The sequence below is a fragment of the Cydia fagiglandana genome, chromosome Z (genome assembly GCF_963556715.1).
Source record: "Cydia fagiglandana chromosome Z, ilCydFagi1.1, whole genome shotgun sequence".
Classification (NCBI taxonomy): Eukaryota; Metazoa; Arthropoda; class Insecta; order Lepidoptera; family Tortricidae; genus Cydia; species Cydia fagiglandana.
In genome coordinates, this window is record NC_085959.1 from 9049072 (window position 1) to 9072736 (window position 23665).

The following is a 23665-nucleotide window of genomic DNA, read 5'->3' on the forward strand; positions in this document are numbered from 1 at the left end:
GACCTAAACTGCCTAAATCAATAACAATCTACGTTGATATGTATGTATTATTAAGAAACTGCTGAATCTTGATATGATTTAATGAAATTAAAGTTTTTAATTCGTTTAATTGATTACTTTAAATAATTCAATATTTGATTAGTAAAATTGAAACTTTGGTAAAGCAAGAAAATAAAGGAACGTTTGCCACCACGTACAGACGTAAATTCGTTTATTTTTTAATTAAAACCAACTTGTATGTCTTTCAATTAAATCAATACATAAATCGGGGTGAGACACTAAATTATCTTCGAGCGCGGCAAGCGTGAGAGGCGACGCGTAAGGGACTGAGGCATAAAATGCTATTTTCTAAGATTTTATAGACCCCGTGGGCGAAATACCTATCGCATCGAATTACAAAGCGTGCCAGTAAACGTGAAGATTATTTGCAATGGCAAATACATATACTAACTCGGGACCATTCAGGAGGATTATTTTCATTTTAGAAGAAAGACAAGTTAATGTCTAACTTTTATATTATTCTTTATTAGATAGATTACAGTTTCATTATTATCGTATTTAGATAATTGATAATAATTTATTATCTAAATACACCTAAAGGACTAATAGACAACCTCACCTATTGTTTTATGTAAAACCCAATATTACCACGGTCACAGTGGGTGTTCTAAGTATCTCGCAGGTTTTATCTTATATGTATAATTATAGTAAAGATCACACAAGCGACGAACTGGCGCAACATAATATTCATAATAAAATAAAATTGAAATTAAAAGAATTCTATCACAGGTGATATTCTCCAGACCGTTCGTTCGTTGCTGGGCAACATACAAGAATGTAATATTCCTATAAGTACACATGCATTATGCAAGGTGTAAAAGTAACTATATCTACTAACTAACTATATTGAATAGTGAATTGGGTGTCAGAACCCTGTTTTCCCGATGGGTACCACATAATTTGTCAGAAGAGCAATTTGTCTAGTGTTGTTTGATACCGATCTACTCTAAAACGCTTAAACGGAGGGAAATCAAAAGCCGTGTATAAGATAGTCACAGGTTATTGAGGGTTTATTCCTATCAACCTTAAAGAAAGCATCAATCTCAAGGTGTTCGAAGCCAAGAAGCCAAGGTCAAAGTCGTGCATTCTTGAAGCGTTTCCCAAAACATGGGAGATTCGTTTGTTTCAAAAAAAGGGCTTGTGGCCACTATATTTCCTTACAAGAACGAAGAACGGTTACCGCTGATTGGTATACCTCTATTTTTTTTTAAAGAGATGATGACCGATCTTCGCAGAGGCAAACCGACACGTCGCGCATCTTACATCACAATTGCCTAAAAATATTCTACCTTTCTATAAATTCCTGATTGCATTGCATTACCGCTCGCGTGATGTGCCTTCCCGCCAAATGGTCTATCGAGCCATTTATGATAGAACAACAAGTACAACTAACCTCCAACTCCTCGATGACCTTCTCGAGCTGGTCTTCCGTGATGGGCCCGGCGCCGGCGCGCGCCCGCTCCGCGTTCAGCAGCTTGAGCCATGCGGTGTCGGTGGCGTCCAGGTCGTATGAGCAGGCCGCCTCCGCGCGGGCGAGCGCGGTGGTGATCGTGTGCTTGTCTGGCGCGTACGTCGCGTCGCGGCTCAAGTGGATGTACTTGTCTTTAGGCCTGTGGACGAACATGACATTTTAATCACCGAAAAGGTCTATAAGCTATTTTTTGCGAAACAGATGCGTGTAATACGTAATTTACGGCCTGGGATTGAGGCTGCTTTTCCACCAGAGATGTGCGAGGATGTGTAGCGAATGACGTGTTTGTTACGAACCAATAGAATATCGTCGACTAGATCTGCGCTGAGCGAGGATAGGTGATTATATTGATTCTTAACCATAGAATTAGATGAACAAGAACTGTCAACCTTCAAAAGTGCGACTAAAAATGTGTGCGTAAATTGTCTATGTGAGATCAAAAATTGTGATGTCATATTAACATCCGTTATTTAGTATTAAGTTAATACTTTATAACGGATATGTGGAAAAAGCTATAATTAAAATCGAAACACTGTTCCATACATTCGTGGCCGCGTATTTATTTACCAACTGTTCTGTAATAACAGAGCAGAGGTTTTGAGTAAATTTAATAATACTGCACGTTACATGACATTATATACGTAGAGTGAATACCGCGGAACTGCGTTGACAGCTGTTGCGTTTAAAGCCATTTACTAGGATGCTGCGTAAAATATTTATAGTACGAGTACAGTAAGCACTATACACAACAACTAAAAGCAAATGTCGTGTCTTACAGGGACCTAAAGGTGGCCACTGAGGAGCCTTCCAACAGACCAAATAGCGTGGCTGCAATCCAAAATCGGTCCGTGAATGTCAAAAATGTACAATGTTTAATATTAGGATGCCGTCCATTTGGATGAATCCATTGTACCGGCATCCATTTGGAAGGCTCGTCTGTGGCTTGCTTAAAGAACCTGGCCGAGGACCGTGAAAACTGGCGCATACTCCACCGACAAGAGCCATGCTCTTAAATTATGATGATGATGACAGTAAGCAGCATAAGATTCTCAGCGTATGTATAGTGATCTAATATAAACTGCAACTTCCGCGGTGCCAATCCAACTCATGGTACTAACTAAACTCAAAAAACATCACTAAACATACACGGTGTAACATGAGTAAACCGAATAATTTTAACAGCGTATTCCTGATCATATTTAGAGACAAAAATGTCCTATAAACTTTTTTGATATTCGCCTAGTTTCAGAGATATTATTAATTAAAAAAAAATAAGTTGTTATTATTACATAGTGTAAAAGGCCTTTTTGATGGTGATGTTGCTGGTATGGGACGTAGTCTAAATATCCTTATTGATAGATGTCAAAAAGTGACAAGTAACACTTTGTAAAAATCAATTTTAAGTGACAAGTTTACCAATAACATTTATTTTTTATGTACAAATACATTAAAAAAATTGAAAAAAAAAACAAAACAAAAAAAAATTGTTTTTTTGCGAAATTGACCTAAACTCATATTATATTTTTTACTTCTTTTGACCTCAGAAATGCGTGGTTAAAATTATTCGGTTTCCTCATGTTACACCGTGTATATCAGAAGGTACCTAATAATTAACGAACATTTTGAACGCTCATTCTTTGCCCTGAATCTCTATGATCTGTAGAATATATTACTAAGCAGCGACTATGGATAGACAAAAAAAAACAAAAGCTCTAACAGGATGAAGAAAAGAAATCTTATTGTAAGAAAACGGAGTGAAATACGTTGAATAGTTGCATTTGTTAGATTCTCAAGCATCAAGGAATAATTGAAAAACTAGGCAATAACAATGCTGCGCCGTCTCGAGAAATGCAATGCAAATCGGAAAAATCCTGGAACCTAACGACATTATTGATGTACTATTTAACAGCAACAATTAAGCCTCCGTCAAACACAGGCGTTCTGCGAGCGGGGCGTGAGCGGGGCGCTATGAAAGCTTAGTACAATACAATACAAATACTCTTTATTGCACACCTCAATAAAAGAAGACAATAGAAAAGAAAACAGAAATACCACCAGAGGTAAACAAAAGGCGGCCTTATCGCTAAAAAGCGATCTCTTCCAGACAACCTTAGTACTACTTACTTAGTACTTTTCTGTTTTGCCCTATGGTTAACTGGTAGAGAATGCCTATAGTCGCATTAAGTCCGCCTGTTGTACTCTTTTTTATGTGCAATAAAGCTTATAATCAATTATTAATTAATAAACAGTCTTTACTGACCGCTAGTAGAAAAGAGGTTTAAGAATACTCAGTTAACGTCATGAACTATGATAAAGTAAGCAACAAATAGATAGTGAAGGAAATGTGGCCAAATATATCGAAACACATCCTTATTTCTATAATAACAAAGGTGTGTTGCGATATATTTGGTGACTTTGGCAGTCGCTATCTTTTTGATGCCGACTGTACGCATTGTATGCAACTTAATTTTCCCCTTTAATCGTAATTCAGAATAAATCGCGATTTAATCATTTTTTTCATCTAAATGTTTATATAAGGAAATAATCTTGTAACGTCAAAAAGTAACCTATTAGATTTATTAACGTTCAATATTGTATAATTTGGTATATGTGGGCGTTTTAATTGAGATATTAAAACGCCCACAAATACCAAATTATACTTTGTAAGCCTGAATACCAGTATTAATATTTTTGGTAGGTTTCATCGATGATTAATCATGACTAAGTATTGATCAAATAGGATCAATAAAAAATAAATGCGCGTTTGAAACGTAGAGACTGTATTGAAAACTAGTTTCTAGGACAAATAAACAGTGTAGTCCTGAACAGAGAGCGTGCCCCCCCTTTATTCACGGACAGGGGCATCAAAGGAGGGGGTGGCGAAATGCAATAACAAACTGTGTAACGTGAAACGCTGGAGTCTCGGAATAAATAGCTGTACCTCTAATTAGTGATCAACTTATCACTTGAACAGTGAAGTAAAGATATCTGAAAAGGGTGGAATTTTATCGAAAACCTTGTTTTGTGTGATTTGTTACAGTCACATGTTATATATCGAAGGGGGCTATTCATAAATTACGTCATTTCAAATTAGGGGGGGGGGGTCTGGACATCGGATGATGGTAGCATGACGTAGGAGGAAACGGGGTCAAACGGGGGAAAACAAACGTAGGGGCATACCTATGGTTGATATAGGTACATCTAATTATGTAAAAATATATTCCATGATTTCCATGATGTCAAAATCCAGAGAGGAATATGGGTACTACGTTTGTATGTAGAAGCGGCCGTCCCCTTTCCTCTTAAGACCCGTAAAAATGGCGGTACTCACAATTTAAACTCCTGGAAGTCCGGGGGCTTCGGGTTCTCGGTGATCCGGACCTTGGGCGCCGGCAGCGAGTCCGGGTTGACCGGCACCTGGACGCCCCGCTCCCAGTCCTGCTTCCACGTGTCCGTGATCACCCAGTACTCCGACGCGGTGAGCGGCTCAGAGTCCGGCAGCTTCATTGCACTGATCAAATCCTTCCTGTAAAGCATGAGGGTGGGGTTAACATTTTGGGCAGATATGTAGACGGAACGGTACCTAAACACTTTAAATGTGCGATTCGTTATATTTGTCGATCGAGCGAATTTGATTGACGCTAAGGGCTGATTTAACGGCGCGCGAACTCGCATGCGATTTTAGTATACATTGCGGACTGTTGGTTACGTCCAAATCAACCGACCGATAAACAACCGCAATGTAATGAAACTCGCACCGTCTAAATGAGGCCTAACGCTAATGCTCAAGTCACTTTTTAGAGCACCGTACAAAACTTTGTTCACGGTGCTCTTATGGGATCACTTCGGTCTTGCAAATCGGTTAAATGCGTTTTTTTTTCACTATACGTTCTATATCAGAAGAAGAAGCGAGTCAGCTCGGAAGATTTTCATCTTTTCTCTCAGATAGAACGTCCCGATCCCGCCCAAAATTGTTAACGTGCACGGATGATTACGGAGATTGCTACAGTCACAAGACCTACTCAAATTTAGTTCAGGCTGTTTAATTGGACGGCTGATAGTTTATTATTATCAATGAAAACTCTAGACTAATCAATATAATCATCCAAGTAATTCGCATTTGAACGCGAGATTTACTACTGCTTCTCGGCCACTTGCACCATCCCACTAACCCTGGATTAACCGGTTATATCTGGAGTTACCAGTACAATTTGACACTGGGTTACCGGTTTAGCCCGTTTACTCCGGGTTAGTGGGATGGCGCATGTGCAAGTTGTATCATAACCATTCGTTAAATCAGTCCAGTATGGACCTCAATCAAAACAGCGGCGTGTCACCTATTTATTTTAGTAAAGCCTCGACTGCACGTTTCGATGGCCTAAATCTATTCATTAGTCGGTTCATCAACCGGGTTCTACGGATTCTATTTACGCACAGGCACCGCTAGTGGACTATTGTTTTATACAGCATCATTAGTTGCTATTGTAGCTGCTGCTGCAGCTAACCTCGGACAACAGATGCACTGCACGCCCAATGTGATTCTTTATCCCCACATACATATGTAAAATGTATTTATATATTCGCGTTATCGGAGAGCGCACCTACTCTGGTTTTTTGAGAGTTGGACTAGCCTGCGCTCAGGTGCTAATTAGAATAATTAAAACCCTTTTTTGCAGGTAAGTACAGTGCCGATTACGGATTACGTTCGGCCAACACTGGGTAAGTAGCAAGTGTGGTTATACTCAGAGATGGGCAAAATGTAACATTCAATACAATATATCAAGCTCTGCATATAATAAACTACATAATCAAAATTTGCTCATAAATATAACCATATAAATGTACTTAAAAATTAGAGTACTCACAACAAATACAACACGAGTAAAATAATCTATAGAATATGTTTACTTTTTTAAGTTCGTTTTCAATACTACTCTTTCTTCAAATAGATGATCTGAGAGCCTATTTTATTTAGGGAGATTCATCATTGTGGCATATGAAAAAACTCTCTCGACAGATGCTGAAGATGGCAAGGGTAGTGACATAGTTTTAATATAGATTTAACCGTGAAATTTAGTCGATTGAAACTAAAACTAATTTAGTTGTTAGTTGTACATTCTCACAACTAATTTAATCGCAACTAAATTAATCGCGATTAAAAAATGACGATTGATATTTTTAATCGATTGATTAGTTAACTAAAAAGTTAATCGATTAATGCCCATCTCTGGTTATACTTAACACAATAGACAAAGGATTAGCAGTTCGGGGTCTGTTACGAATCTACAGACTATATCAATATTATGAAGATTTCGTTGATTTAAATATGGCACAATTAGCAGATTAGTTTTAATATCGAACTTGATAGGTACTCTAATCATTACATATAAGAACCCTGGCAGCAGTGGCAGACTACCTAATTTACATGTCAACAACGGAATATAGCTCGAATGCGTACCTACAAGCACTATGTTTGCTGCTACGTCCCTGTGAAAGCTTCATAAGTTGCATTTTCCATTCAGAAAAGCGGTATTGCATTGAAAAGTACCGTGCCGTCCGCACGAACAGTGGGTTCCAATGGGCTTAACATAACTAGCCGCCCATATGTCAAACCTTGCCAAGCAAAATGAAATTTTATTTTGTCAACATAAAGTTCAAATTAGAAAGGAACAGGAGACCTTTTTATGGGTCTCTGGGCTGCTAGAGGCTAAAGCGTGAAAATTAGTGTTCATCACGTAGAGATGTACCGATTTCACTGTAGTAGACTAGACATAAAAATTCAAAATCGCTCTCCTTCTTGATTCGACTGGCAAATCATATTACTTTTTGGCAACCGGGTTTTTTAACCTAATTAGACCCCGCTGAATCCGAATTTGCCGGTTGCTCGATCGAAATCTTGACCGGAAGTGAGATATTTGACATTAAAGGTCCCTGTTTTTAGTTTTTCGTAAATAACTCTTAAACGGTGGCGCATAGCAAAAAATGTTCTATAACATAAGTAATCCGCATAAAATTGCCTACAAGAAAGATTCAGTACAATTTTTCGCTAGGATCAATATTCAAAGAGATATTAACGCGGGAAATTAAATTATAATCACTTCTAAGGTCCCTTTTTTTAGTTTTTCGTAAATAACTCATAAACGGTGGCCAATATCAAAAAATTTTGTTAAACGATAATAATCTACACAAAATTTTGAACAAAACATATTCAGTACACTTTTCGCAGGGATCAATATTTAAAAAGATAATAAAGAGGGAAAGTTCTAGTATAAGGAATTCTAAGTTTCCTTGTTTTTATTTATTCGTAAATAATTTGAAAAGTATGACTCATAGCATTAAAAATCTTATACATAAATAATAAACATAAAATTTCCTACAATAAATATATAGAACACTTTTCGCTAAGATCAATATTCAAAAAGACAAAGCAGCGGGTAAGTAATAAATAATCAATTTTAAAGTCCCTGTTTAGTTTTTTGTAAGTAACTCGTAAACGGTGTCCCATAGCAAAATAGGTTTTCAAGAATAAATTATCTACATAAAATTTCCTCCAAAAAATATCTGGAACACTTTTCTCTAGGATCAATATTTAAAGCGATATTAAAGGAAGAAAGTTAATTACAATCAGTTCACAGGTCACTTTTTTTTAGTTTTCCGTAAATAACTCGCAAACGGTGGCCCGTTGCAAAACAATATTATACATAAACATTAAACACTAAATTGTCCACAAAAAAGGTTCTGTACACTTTTTCGCTACGATCAATATTTAAAGAGGTATTAAAGGGGGTAAGTTAATTGTAATCAATTTCCAGGTCCCTATTTTTAGGTTTTCGTAAATGACTCGTAAAATAAGGCTCATAGCAAAATAAGTTCATAATGTTCTTGTAAATAAATAATCGGCATAAAATTTTCTACGAAAAACATATTGAACACTTTTCTCTGGGATCAATATTTGACACGATATTAAAGAAAGAAAATTCATTACAATCAATTCACATATCACTTCTTTTTAGTTTTTAGGGTTCCGTACCTCAAAAGGAAAAAACCGGCCAAGCGCGAGTCGGACTCGCGTTGCAAGGGTTCCGTACATTACCCAAATTTCAACAATGTATTTTGTATATGTGAAACGCGAGTGAATTGCCTTTAAGAAACCCGTATTGGTCGAATCATAAACTAATTGGTCCGACTCACGCTTGACTGCATATTTCTAACAAAATTTACAAAATAGTTTTTTTAATTAAAAAAAAACTATGTTGTAAGTTTTCGGAGTTTCGGAGATAAAGGGGGGGGGGGCTCTCCGAAACTACTGGGTCTAAAATTTTGAAAAAAAACATACAAAATAGTTCTTTACCTTTCTAACAGGAAAACCTATTAGAAATATGCATTCAAGCGCGAATCGGACATTACTTAGTTTTTGAACCGACCCCAACAGGATTTTAGAATAGGGACCTGGAAATTGATTACAATTAACTTACCCCCTTTAATACCTCTTTAAATATTGATCGTAGCGAAAAAGTGTACAGAACCTTTTTTGTGGACAATTTAATGTTTAATTTTTATGCATAATATTCTTTTGCAACGGGCCACCGTTTACGAGTTATTTACGAAAAACTAAAAAAAAGTGACCTGTGAACTGATTGTAATTAACTTTCTTCCTTTAATATCGCTTTAAATATTGATCCTAGAGAAAAGTGTTCCAGATATTTTTTGGAGGAAATTTTATGGAGATAATTTATTCTTAAAAACCTATTTTGCTACGGGACACCGTTTAGGAGTTACTTACAAAAAACTAAACAGGGACTTTAAAATTGATTATTTATAATTTACCCGCTGCTTTGTCTTTTTAAATATTGATCCTAGCGAAAAGTGTTCTACATGTTTCTTGTAGGAAATTTTATGTTTATTATTTATGGATCAGATTTTTTTTGCTATGAGTCATACTTTTCAAATTATTAACGAATAAATAAAACAAGGAAACTTAGAATTCCTTATACTAGAACTTTCCCTCTTTATTATCTTTTTAAATATTGATCCCTGCGAAAAGTGTACTGAATTTGTTTTGTTCAAAATTTTGTGTAGATTATTATCATTTAACAACATTTTTTGATATTGGCCACCGTTTATGAGTTATTTATGAAAAACTAAAAAAAGGGACCTTAGAAGTGATTATAATTAAATTTCCCGCGTTAATATCTGTTTGAATATTGATCCTAGCGAAAAATTGTACTGAATCTTTCTTGTAGGCAATTTTATGCAGATTACTTATGTTATAGAACATTTTTTGCTATGCGCCACCGTTTAAGAGTTTTTTACGAAAAACTAAAAAAAGGGACCTTTAATGTCAAATATCTCACTTCCGGTCAAGATTTCGATCAAGCAACCGGCAAATCCGGATTCAGCGGGGTCTAATTAGGTTAAAAAACCCGGTTGCCAAAAAGTAATATGATTTGCCAGTCGAAATCGATTTTATGAAAATTAAAACCAGACTATAGTTGCTGATATGTTTGTGGGGTTATTTTATAGCACCAGTTTCTCAAAAGCTTGTAATACAAGCGTGTATCACTTTTTAACAGCTCTTGTTAGAAAGGGACTTCCACTTGTGTTACAAGTTACAAGCTTTTGAAAAACGGGCCCCAGGAATAGTACACAGCAGCGGGCATGTGATGCGGTTGCTTAAGGAGAGGGTTCCTCATGAGACGCCATGGACACGCCGCACCTGCGGCTGCCGGGAATGATAGACCTCGTTTACAAAATTTCGCTTACCCCCCTCGTTGCACAATATACTAGCTATTGAACCATAATTATATGTGAATAATAAGGGATGGGAAATCATTTTTTATGAGTAAAAACCTTTGTGACAGAACTTATGGACCGACTAACCCCCTTATTCAAATAATTATTCTATTATATATTTATTATTCTATTATTATATATTATAATATTCAATTAAACACACACACACACATTGGCTTTGGACGGAGTAGCATGGCGGTACCGCGGGCGGTTTGGTGTCGGAGGCCAAGATCCACTTCGGGTCGTTGCGCCACAGCAGTAGGTAAGTACATATAATATTCAATTAGATAATAATCGTTTGTCCTTATCTGTCATTTTGACATATGTATTTGTAAGAAAGGGATAAAACGTAGTTCAACTAAATCAGGCCCGTAAAGTTTTATGAATAAGGGGGTAAGTATTTGACTGATACTGACAAAATTTAAGTTAGGATCGGGCCAAGCTAACTTTGGACGGCATTTGTAATGACAAAGTATGGCAATGTCACCATTAATACCAAATGTATATGAAAATATGACGTTTATAATTACACCCGTTACACTTTATGCTGTTCAGTCAGAACAGAAAAATCAATAAGACCTCCAGAATCGGCGCTACCATCCCTCCGCGAGTCCGCATTTACCGGACAGACAGGCGGGCACAATCCAAAATAGGCACAATACATAAACAATCAAATTATTAGGCGTAGTGCTACAAGCAATAAGTTATCTTATACCTTTAAACGACCAATTCTTGTATATTTATTTATTTATATATTTCGGGGATCTCAGAAACTGCTCTAACGATTTCGGTGCAATTTGCTCTGGGTATCCCCTGGGGATATTTTTATAAGTTTTCCTCGCAAAGCTCGCCCAGGTATATAGAGTAGCTATCACGTGCCGTCGTCCAATCTCGTCTTAACCTAAAGGTGTTAATGTCCACGTTCAGTTTTCGATTTAGGCCACAAGGCAGGCCGGCCACTGTCTCTAGACCTCTACAATCGCTACGCGACTACGGCGTAGCGCTACGAGCTTGCATTTACCATTCGCACTTGCTAGTGCTAGACCAATCGTAAGTTTCGTAAGCATAATACCCACTACACTTTGCTGTTATATTTGCAAGAATGATTGATAAGGTGGCATAAGAAATTAAAACTATAGTCTGTCAAGAACTCAAGACATTTCCATCAATAGAAAAGAGCGGGAAATTTAAAAAAATCTACGTGGGAAGGGTTATCATTCCATAGAATATCGCGCCTTTTACTACTGACATACTTGTTCGGCCGACTTTAAAAACCAAATCGTAGGACTGATTTCAGGTTATGCATTTGAGCGGCGCTTCGAAGGTTACCATCATCAAATCGATCCTAAGAGTGGAACAGTAAAAATGTTATGCATTGGTACTCTTTAATTGTGTGTTATGGATGAAGGTTGCATATGAAATGCATCTAGGTCACTGACATTCTATTTATGAACTTGAATAAGCCGGCGAGGATGAATGTTTTAAAGCGTGCGCGTAAAATCAATAACTTGATAATTTTTGAACATAAGAAAAAAGAAGGAATTTTATTTGATTGTTAACCTTTGGAAAGTTTGAACGCCAAGAACACCAAAAGGAGTCATAACTAGTCGTGCCCACAGCGCCATGAACTTATATATAAGTGGTATGGCGTACGCTGTCAAAGTAACCTTCACACCTTTCAAGTAAGGTTTACATTAGCTCGCTTGCGCCCGTGAAATTGGTGCGTGAATTGTTTTTGTTTACGGCGTAAAGCAAGGGTCGTACAAAAAGTGCGGATGACGTCAAACCACTTCTAGGATGATTTCAAATAGTATTTTTGATTTTCATAAACAATTATCACTTATCATGTATCAACCTCTTTATTAAACGATATCGCCACTTGAAATGAGTAAGTACGTTTTTGACTGACACATTGTCAATCAGATGAACAATAAATTGACTTCGTTATTGTTTAGCTATTGTATCTTCACGATTATATTTATAGCTAAAATTTATATTTACTAATGTATAAGAAAACGCTCTAAAATGTCATCTTTACTCGAATATTGTGGCAATTTTCCGTTTTTGGAGGTACGTGACAAACACGTATACTGCTCTTGCTGTAATCAAGATATACCAACGAAGGTAAGCAATATTAAAAGACATTTATTCGTGAAATTTATTTTATTCACTACATCACCCTACCACCTGTATTAGTTATTAATTCCATGGATTTATTTACGATTATTTTGTAACTTCATTAATACTACTTTGTTACTACATGTCACACGGAAGTTTAAATACAAACTCAAACATCATCCTGTGTGCAAGATTACGTCATTTTTACGTCATCCGCACTTTTTGTCCGACCCCTGGCGTAAAGCGTTCAAAGTGCTAGAAAAATTTGCCCAATTTTACCCACCATTAACATATACGCCGTGTTTTTATTGAATTCCGTTAACTTCGAGGTATGGTTAAGTACGTTTAAGAGAATAAATGGCATAGTCAATTCTCAAAAAAAAAAAATATCCTTTTTTTTTAACTAAGTTTAAAAAGTAATTAAATGTAGCATGTAGGGTTGTTGTAAGGCGGGCATTACATTTAACTCAACCAAACAATTGCAATCTGTGACATATCAATGTCATTTCGAACATCGATCGACCGTAGTAGCAAATCTATGAACTCATTCTAAACACTAATTAATATGTAAACCGGCCCTAAGGCAAGTGTACACGCTTGTAGAGGCCTTATAGGAAAAACATAAAATATTGATTATCTCCGAAATGGAGTTAATTAGAATATCGGTGTCTTTGAGAAAGTTACTTGATTTAAGCTCAGGATTGCACTCTTGAAATTAACGGAAAACAAAAAAAACACGGTGTACACTACGTTTGAGTTTTCGTCACATTTGCAAAAACCGATCCCAATCTATAATGTGTTAGACTGGCCATAAAGACTCCCGATGTTGTTTTGGCATTTGTTTCGCATGTTAATAAATTCATTAACAGATAACAAAGAAGATTAACCTGTTAATAACCCGTGAATTCACTCCAAACATGTGCAAATATGTGAAATATGTATGTAAAATGAAGATTAATAAACATTTAATATTAATAATCAAAGATGTCCTTTAATGTGATTTATCAATTGCATATACGTACGAGGTACCTATGTAAACACTACCTGTCTCCAGTAATTTGTAAGTATCATAAGAATTAATTGTAAAATATATTGAAATTAGGTCACTAGTCGTTTTACATATAAGTATTTCACGAGGGGAAAAATTTAACTAAATATTAAATATAAATATTAAGAAATTGGAAGGTAAATCACATAAGTTATGTCTCTATTCACCCCAGCTATCCCTATTCACCCCGATTGACATTTGTAAAATATTTAAAAAGTTTCCCGCAATCGATAGATTTTTATATCCCATTGTAGTTTCTGATACGCCGTCCAAAATCATAACAGAAATATATGCCCACGTGTTGCTACACTACAGATTAGTACAGGTAAGTGTAAGCTTTCTAGCCTTACTGCTCAATCTCTATAATTTTTTCCAGCAGGCAATAGACCCCAGCGAAGTTTCACCCCCAAAAGTTCGCGACACCAATGAAACCAAAAATGACGTGAGACTGACTTTTCGCATTAAACATCAAGAATACATACTGCTCCATAGCGGCGTGGTATGATCTCCGAATACATGATTCAAATCACAAGGAACGACCACATTCAGCGGAGCTGAAAAGTTGATAAACACTAGTGATTAAATTGTGAAAATAACAGGTGGGTGATAGGGGGTGCGCAGCGCATCCGGGGCGGGGGGAGCGGCGGGGACCTCATGGCTGGTCAGAGGAAATGCACCAAGGCCGTGCAGCAGGCGAAATGAATTGCATTTGCTTTAAGGGGGACCCTAGTTCGATACGGCCGGGATTTTGTATTATTGACGTCACCAATGTTATGATTTTCACGTACACAAGTGCGTAATGCGTCCGTATGGGTGCACCGGCGCGGGAAAGCGATGTAGCAGCGGCGGGGTACAGTCGGTTCCAGAAATAGCTAAGCGAACCAACACAAAATTAATTTACACGCGATTTTCAAAAATGTACCTATAACAGAGAGTGCACTTGTACTAATCTGTACCTATTTATTTTAAGCTATTTTAGCTGTTGTAAGTTCATACAACAAGCACAAAATGATCTGAGTGAGTCACCCAGGTGATTTTTAGGCGGTATATCCAATCCAGCACAATCCTATGGCTAATTTTAGTGGCCAAAAAGATTCCACAAATCATTAACAAACATTATTCATAAACTCAATGAATTCATGAATCACAGATGATTAAAGTGCATATTATTTAACCACTAAAATCACCCAGGAGATCGTGCTGGATCTAATTAATAAGGCATTTTAGTGAGCCGCGCAAGTGACTTATGTGTACTTACATCGCAGTACACGCCTGTATTGTCATGGCATTAAAGTGTATGTTCAATTGGTCAGACATTGGAGCACATTACTCGCTGAACGCTCGGATTTAGCACTTTCCCCTCTGAATAAGGTCCAGTGTTAAATGAAGGAAACACATATTTATTTTTAAATAACAGCGCCAAGCAACAAAGGGTTGTATTGAATAGAATGATAATATAACACAACATGCAGCTTCAAAATAAACTTATTAAATATATAAATAAAATAGGACATTTTTACACAAATTGCCTAATATAATAATATATAAATACTTACATATGTAAATAGAAAACAACCACGACTCGGGAACAAATATCTGTATCATCATACAAATAAATGCCCTTACCAGGATTCGAACCCGGGACCATCGGCTTCATAGGCAGGGTCACTATTACCCTTTAGGCCAGACTGGTCGTCAAAAATATTTCTACAGGTAAACAAAATGTATCTAGACACGCGGCAGCGTGTCAAGCCAAGTTCAAGCAAAGGAACTGGCTAGCCAGCGCCGAGTGTAATATTACACGAACCACTTGGTGCCACTTTTGACCCTTCTATAACTCAAAACATCTTTGACGTAAACACATAAAACTACGTGTGTTTAATTATATCCATAAGGATATCTAGAAGCCCAAATTTCATGAAGCTAGCTCAAACGGTTATAAAGGTACGAGGGTAGTCCCAGAAGTGACCGACCTGACAAAGAAAACAAAAGAAAATCTAAACTTTTTTTTATTATTTTTCTACATAATCTCCTTTTAGTTCCATGCACTTAGCCCAGCGATGTTCGAGAGCTTCAACACCTTGTTTGTAGTGAGATTTGTCGAGGTCTTCAAAATACCCATCAACCGCAGCCTCCACTTCATCATTGCTGGCAAATCTTTTACCACCAAGCCATTTTTTTAAATTAGGAAACAAAAAATAATCGGAAGGGGCCAAATCAGGCGAATAGGGTGCATGAGGAAGTAATTCGAACTTTAACTCGCGGATTTTGGTCATGGCCTTGGCACACGTGTGTACTGGTGCATTGTCTTGGTGAAACAAAATTTTTTTTTTCGCCAGATGTGGTCGTTTTTGACAGATTTTTTCACTCAATTGATGCAAAAGGTTGGCATAATACTCGCCATTGATAGTCTTTCCTTTCTGAAGATAATCTATGAAGATTATCCCACGGCAATCCCAAAAAACGGAGGCCATGACCTTTCCTGCTGATGGAACTGTTTTAGCCTTCTTTGGGGCCGGTTCTCCTCTTCGAGTCCATTGGTTCGACTGTTCTTTCGTCTCTGGTGTGAAATAATGCACCCACGTTTCATCCATAGTAATATAACGCCGCAAAAACTCCGCTTTATTGTTGTGAAATTTTGCCAAACACTCGGTCGAAATATCTTCGCGATGTATTTTTTGTTCGTCTGTGAGCAATCGCGGCACCCACCTTGCGCACATCTTTTTCATATCCAAATTTTCAGTTAATATGCGATGTACAGCACTTTTTGAAATACCTGCCATGTCTGCTAGCTCGCGTACTTTCAATCGACGGTCATCTAATACCATTTTCTGGATTTTTTTACAGTTTCTGGCGTAGTCACTTCATTTGGTCGACCACATCGATGTTCATCTTCACAACTAGAGCGACCTCGTTTAAACTCTGCCACCCAATATTTTACTGTTGTAAACGATGGAGCAGACTCCCCCAAAGTAGAATCTAGCTCCGTTTTAATACTAGTTGGACTAAAACCTTTCAAATGAAAGTATTGTATCACATAACGATGGCCAATTTTCTCCATGTCGGAAAATTTGTTCACAGCGTTCACTATTGATGGCTACTAAACAAAAGACAAACGACGCTATGTGTTCGAATTTCAAATTTAAACTTTATAAAGAGGTATTCTGTTTTAAAAAAGTATTTACTCAAAATAAAAACCTCTTTAAGTGTGTCAGGTCGGTCACTTCTGGGACCACCCTCGTATGAAGGTCAAAAAGTCGTAAATTTTAAGACTGACTTATGACTTATAGTACCATAGTACCATAAAAGAAATAGAGTTTAATACTTGTTTATAATGTTATTTTGTTCCTATAAATACATATTTGGATTTTGCATAGAACTTGGCAGTGGCACTCATTTAGATCTCCATTCTTTTTGCGGCGAGCCCCACAGCCAAGCAGTCACGCACATCAAAAAATGACGATAAGTTCCGTAATATTCAGGCAAGTTGCATATGAAATAAAGGAAGCTTTCATTTAGGGCAGCGGTCGGCAACTTTTTAGCAGCCAAGGGCCACATAGTAGTTAACGGAGGTGACGTGGGCCGTACTTTGTTAATATTTATGACTTTATGAGACATTGTCGTTTGTCACTATTACATACAAAATAGCCAAGGCGGCACTCGGGCCGCAAGTGACAGGTTCACGAGCCGCATGCGGCCCGCGGACCGCAGTTTGCCGACCGCTGATTTAGGGTAACAGATAATTTCGATCTTGACAAAAAAATATGATAGATTTCCGGTCTTTCCATATGAACATTTTGCATCTTTAGAAACTTTCCGTCATTTGGAAAGATCAGTAGGCACGCACGAATAACTTCTGCCCTAAACCACAGAATAAATAATAGTACTGCCGTACAGAATGGAAACTTCCTACAGAACCGAAGTTTGACAGCGGTTCAGGGTCGAATCGTGCTATCTATTTTTAGGGTTCCGTACCCAAAGGGTAAAGCGGGACCCTATTACTAAGACTTCGCTGTCCGTCCGTCCGTCCGTCTGTCACCAGGCTGTATCTCACGAACCGTGATAGCTAGACAGTTAAAATTTTCACAGATGATGTATTTCTGTTGCCGCTAAAACAACAAATCCTAAAAACAGAATAAAATAAAGATTTCAATGGGGCTCCCATACAACAAACGTGATTTTTGACCAAAGTTAAGCAACGTCGGGAGTGGTCAGTACTTGGATGGGTGACCGTTTTTATTTTTGCTTTTTTTTTTGTTTTTTTTTTTTGCATTATGGTATGGAACCCTTCGTGCGCGAGTCCGACTCGCACTTGCCCGGTTTTTAATATAGGGCACTATCCCTTTTGGCTATTTAGGGTTGACAAAATTCAAGTGATTATCTTATCTGTGGTCGTGTACGCAAAAGGAAGTCAAGTGGTGACAACCCTAATAATTGCTCGGAGGAATGCTGTGCCGAGCGGAGCCGAGTTTGGCCGAAGTCAGGAGTCTCGCACCCCTGCCTAAACCTCTGAGGTCTCCAAACTAACTCCGATCTAGGATCCGGCCCGCGAGCCCTTACTTTTGGCCGGTTACGGCGGCCTTTGGAACTACGAATGCATTAGTTTTGTACTCTGTGGCAAATAAAATACGTATTTCGATAAAAGCACGTTAAGACAAGGCATGTACTATGTTTCAGATTGAAATTTTCATTTGTAAAATTCGCTAGTTGAACAATGAAAGCCCACAATGAAAATTCCTACTTAAAATAAAGCTCGTATCTTAGTATCGATGCAGTACTGAGATACAAATCTTTCTATAATGTTTTTCAAACTCGAAGGGTAGCATGACACCTGTCATCTCTATATAATTTATAACCTACAAACGCTAAAGTGTATTGAAATGAAATGACGTCATCGTACCCTTCGAGTTGAAAAATATTATAAATGTTACAGATTCACTATGTAGTTTCATTTGTTAACTGGTAATAAGTTTTTGGCAAAAATTTCATTTTTGGTACAAGCTTTTATCGCTGACTGTACTTTAATCCCACAGGCAACTAATACTCATCGAGACAATTCTAAAAACCCCAAACACAATTAGGTTGCGTTTTTTTATCACATAGTTCCTATGGCCACCTCCTGTCTCCATCATCAGATCAGCTCGATGACTCCATAATATGACTCATTCTACATTCGTCACAATCGTCGGTGGCTTTCAATGTAGAATGACTGACGAAAGCAGAATAGGACTAATTTAAGAACTTGACGAAAAACAAATGGGAGGGTTATTCCCACTAGTTACCACCAAGTTTTTACCAGTGGTAACTACTGGGAATTTTTTTCCCACCTTTTACCACTGGTAACTACTGGGAATAAAAATTCCCAGTAGTTACCACCAACTCGGGTTAGTGGTAACTACTGGGAATTTTTATTCCCAGTAGTTACCACCAAAACTTTGTTAGTGTTAAATACTAATAAAAACAGTAGGTATGAATAGTATAAATAGAGTTATTTTGAATTACCTAATAAAATCACTTGAAAAATCATCTAAATGGATTATTATAATTATCCTTTAGTGCATATATCATAGTTTTTGTACTAGTACCGGTTAAACTGTTTCAATATTTTTGGTCACTTTTAAGGGAGTTTACTAAAACACTAATCAACTTATAATTATTTATTAAATTACTCTATATATTTATACTACACTATTTATAGTGTTTTTATTAGTATTTAACTCTTAACAAAATTTTGGTGGTAACTACTGGGAATAAAAATTCCCAGTAGTTACCACTAAACCGAGTTGGTGGTAACTACTGGGAATTTTTATTCCCAGTAGTTACCAGTGGTAAAAGGTGGGAAAAAAATTCCCAGTAGTTACCACTGGTAACAACTTGGTGGTAACTAGTGGGAATAACCCGAATGGGACGACCCAAGACGATACCCATAATATTGCATTGTCACCCGACTTACGTATGTATGCAACATTTCAGCTCAATCGGAAACCGGGAAGTGGATCAAATTTAACTTGCAAGATTTGATTACAGACAGACAACGGTCAGGTGAAAGTAAATAAAAGCTTGTAAAAAGATAAATGTTTGGTGAAGAATTTATTACTATACTGTCAGTAGACACTTGAGTAGGTATAATGTGTAATTTATGTAAGGGATATCATATCCAGCAAGGAAAGGGTAAGACGTTTATATAAGTCAAACTCCTATAGACTTGTGCATCACAGTGGTCCATTAAAGGTGTCAAGTGGACCATTTACCTATCAACGTTAGTTGTACAGTCGCCATCAGATATATCGGAGTGCCAACGTGTTCACAATATCTGAACATGCACTCTAACGCCTTGACAATAGAGGCGTGTTCAGATATTTGTGAGCACCTTGACCGCTCCGATATATCTGATGGCGACTGTACTAGGAACAGTTATACAGGAACCACAGACTTTTACCCATGTAGACCTCGCAAACATTATTGGGTAGGTCATGCTGCCAGGACGTCATTCATTTATTACGTAAGACGATTGAGGGCGGGAGGGGGTCGAACATTATACTATTTTTTCTTACAAGGGGGAGGGAGAGGGTTTTCATAGTTTACGGGTTGTCAAATTATACACCTAAACCTTCCACAAGAATCACTCTTTTGATAGGTGAAAACCGCCAAAATCAAAACCATGAAAATCCGTCCAGTAGTTTTTGAGTTTATCGCGAACATACAAACACAGAAACAGACACGGGGGGGGACTTTGTTTTATATAAGGTGTAGTGATATAAAATTGCACTTAAATAATGTAACTTACACTTAGATATTTGTGGCATTATCTATGCAAAGGTACCTTAATGTCGATGGCGCTTACGCGACACTGCCCGGTGCAGCGTTTTATTTGTATCGGAGCATCGTTTCTAATGGCGGAAGCGCCATCGACAATAAGGTCCCTTTTCATAAATAATTTACTTTTCTTTATACGACACATTTATTTACTTTGAACAAGTAACCACAAAGAAATTTAACTCCCCAACTTACAAACTTTTATACAGTGGGGATTAGGGAGTGCTCCCGTTACTGGTTTTCCATATAAATACAGTACCGGAACCGGGAATTCCCGGTTCTCGCCATACAAACTCAGTACCGGGAGCATTCCCTAGTGGGGATAGGGGGTGTTACGTTTCCCTGTAGCTAAATTAACTTCAGTTATAGCTTCGTTACGCATATCAGCAAATGCCAAAAACTAAAACTAAGCAATTATTTGTTATTCAATAGGTAACTAAAATTATTAACGCAATAAATTCGCTTGAGCCAGCATACTATAAATTCGATTGAATCTTTATTTGAACTGTATGTGATTTCAGTTCATATAGTGAATATTGTATATTCTTTTGAAAAAATAGCTTTGCTTCATGTTAAAACCATCGCCTGGCAGCATGTTTAATTATATCTATAACAGTAATCAACATTTCAATATTTTTTATGTTTGAAAACACTTATATAACACACTACTTTAAATTCTTGCATAGCTTTTTTAAGTTCATATTTAAAAAGAAATGTTGTTTACCTCCATAATATGTTTGCAGACTTAAATTAATACTACATTATTTCAAACTAGTGATAGAAAGAGAAAACACTTGTATGACAAAAATTTTACATGATAAAATATTTCTCATATAGATATTAATCATTAGTTCATTCATCAAAAATTAAATTTCGAGTCTCAAACATATTTAATACGACGCAAACTTTATATAGAAACAACACAACAACAGTTTTTATAGCAATACAATAAATATAATACATTACAGTCAAATAGGCTACAGTAGGTCATACAAATGAGCAAGCTTAACTCAATGGGATAAGGGGCATATTTGCATACATACGCTTAGTGGAATCATCGAGTTGTAGTCACCAGCAGAAGTTTCTAAGCGGACCAGGTGTTCAAAATGATCCTGACGCGACTTTACTGTTAAGAGAATAAGGGCGTGTCAAGGTAATTTTGAACACCTCGCCCGCTTAGCAACTTCTGCTGCTGACTGTAAGTCAAAGTAAGGCATATGATTATTTAATTTTCAGTGTTCTATAGCATTCTATGTGGTAGCAACCCAAGCCGAATTCAAAAATGCTATTTTTTTTACTTGAGTTCCCTCGTTCAGAATCATTCTATTGATAGGTAAAAATCGTATGAAAATCCGTTCCTAGTGAACTGATTTTTGAGTTTTGGAGTTATTTTATAAGATCTAGTGAATTTGCCTTTTCCCCTAGATTTGGGGATGCTAGGGGTTGCGTGACAGGCGTGCATGTAGCGAATACGTCACCATAATTTCATAGAAGTTTGACGTTTAAAATAAATCATATCAAATCGCCATCAAAATCGCTGCAGACTTTGCTTGGTCTAACTCTAAAGATTAATATAGCAGAAAGGATTTTTACGAGTCTGACATCCCCTAATAATTGACAGGCATTTTCTATGTAACTTGTCCAACATCCTTATGCTGCGGGCGCGTCGGTGGCGCCGCCCTGGCGGCTAGTGAACATAATAGTTATACGCACACCAGTACATTTTTGCTGTAGCTGTGGTAATTATCGTTTATAGATCTGCTACTAAACTTAGAAAAAATGGATTTAATTATTTTTATTTTCCTTCCCTATTTAATCATATCACACGATCAGTAGGGGAGACCGAGGTGAGTTGTGACAGAGGAGAGTTGTGACATGGTCGATTTTTTGGAATCTATTAACTAGAAACTAGGTCGCAACAGTGTGCGTTTATTAGCTCGTAACTGGAACTAATATTAGTATGGATACTTGTATGCATCCAATAACAGATAATAACACAACGCGGTTTAAAACTGGACTGTGTATTAGAAATAAATATCTGGGAGACAGTGCTTTAGAACAGAATAGAATAGAATTTCTTTATTTGCCAGAATACGTATGGTATGGTGGTATGGTATGGTTTGCTCGGAAAACCTATAAATACTCAAATATACGCGTTTTCCTAGAGATAAGACCTAGCCCCCGAAAACCCCCATATAGCAAATTTCATCGAAATCGTTAGAGCCCTTTCCGAGATCCCCAAAATATATATATAAATAAATGAACAAGAATTGCTTGCTTAAAGGTATTAGATTATGTATAAAAAATGTGTTAATAATCCTTGTATCATTGAGAGAATAAGGTCGAATTTTGCTTTGACTTGTAAAGTTTCATACGTTTACTGTGGCGCCATCTCGCATTACTTATTTAACGGTTGACATTGATCAAATATTATAACAATTAGAGCACACGAAAGTTCTTATTTTTACCACGGGGTGCGCTGTGAATGTCATCAACTCATCACTTTTATTTCCCACACTACGCCCTTTTGGCACATAGGTAATACCTGGAATTGTCAAAATAATCTAATGAGGTTTGCCTCGCAACGTTAAGATCGCAATATGATTGACTAACGATCCCAAATTATTTGACAAGTATAACTAACGGAGTGCAATGTCATGTTCTAGCTAGAGTCTAGTTTACAAACTAGGTCATATCTATGCAGGTCTAAGACAAAATGCCAAACTTAGATAATACAGCCAATTAACACCTGACACTGATACTAGCTCCCCTAACCAATGCATATGTAACTATATTATTAGGAACAGACTTAAAAATCTTTGTTCAGTTGACAATCAGAACTCAGTATCGAATCTGATAATCTTAGAAAGTTTAGAAACCTCCTATCTCAGTACTGCACGATATTGAGATACGACAACTTAACAGTACTTTTCAAGCTATTTTAAGGGCAAAGTACATAATTGCATCTTGTGTGTCTAAAAGTTTAGTATCTGTTTCGTTGTATAGTAAACATCTGTTGTAGTTATTTATACTACTTTTGTATTTATTAAACAGCCAATAATTATAAGTATTTTTAATACTTTACATATAATTCAATCAGCATTAAGTTAATAGTCATATTACATAATATACATAGTAGGGAACTAGTGTAAGTTATATCTAAAATAAGTCATAAGTGGTAACAATTTACTATCATGGGCTTAATCTTTTATACAAATATGGTTTCCAAATTGATAGGGTTTGTAAAAACAAACCTTTAAACACTAGTTATATAGTAAAAATAGGAGGCACAAAGGCACATCCACCACAAGATATGACCAGCTATGGAAATTATACGAGAATTACTTTTCTATTGGAAA

At 36.9% G+C, this 23665-nt stretch overlaps 1 protein-coding gene across 1 annotated transcript in view; it reads right to left on the reverse strand.

Annotated features, from left to right (window-relative positions):
• The window catches only part of LOC134678719 (PHD finger protein rhinoceros), a 43615-nt gene that overhangs the window by 15876 nt on the left and 4074 nt on the right, over positions 1-23665 (reverse strand). Inside the window, exons 3-4 of the mRNA XM_063537380.1 lie at positions 4863-5057; positions 1454-1670 (exon numbers count right to left, since the gene is read on the reverse strand). Of these exons, the coding sequence (XP_063393450.1) occupies positions 1454-1670; positions 4863-5057 (412 nt within the window). The remainder of the gene's footprint in view (positions 1-1453; positions 1671-4862; positions 5058-23665) is intronic.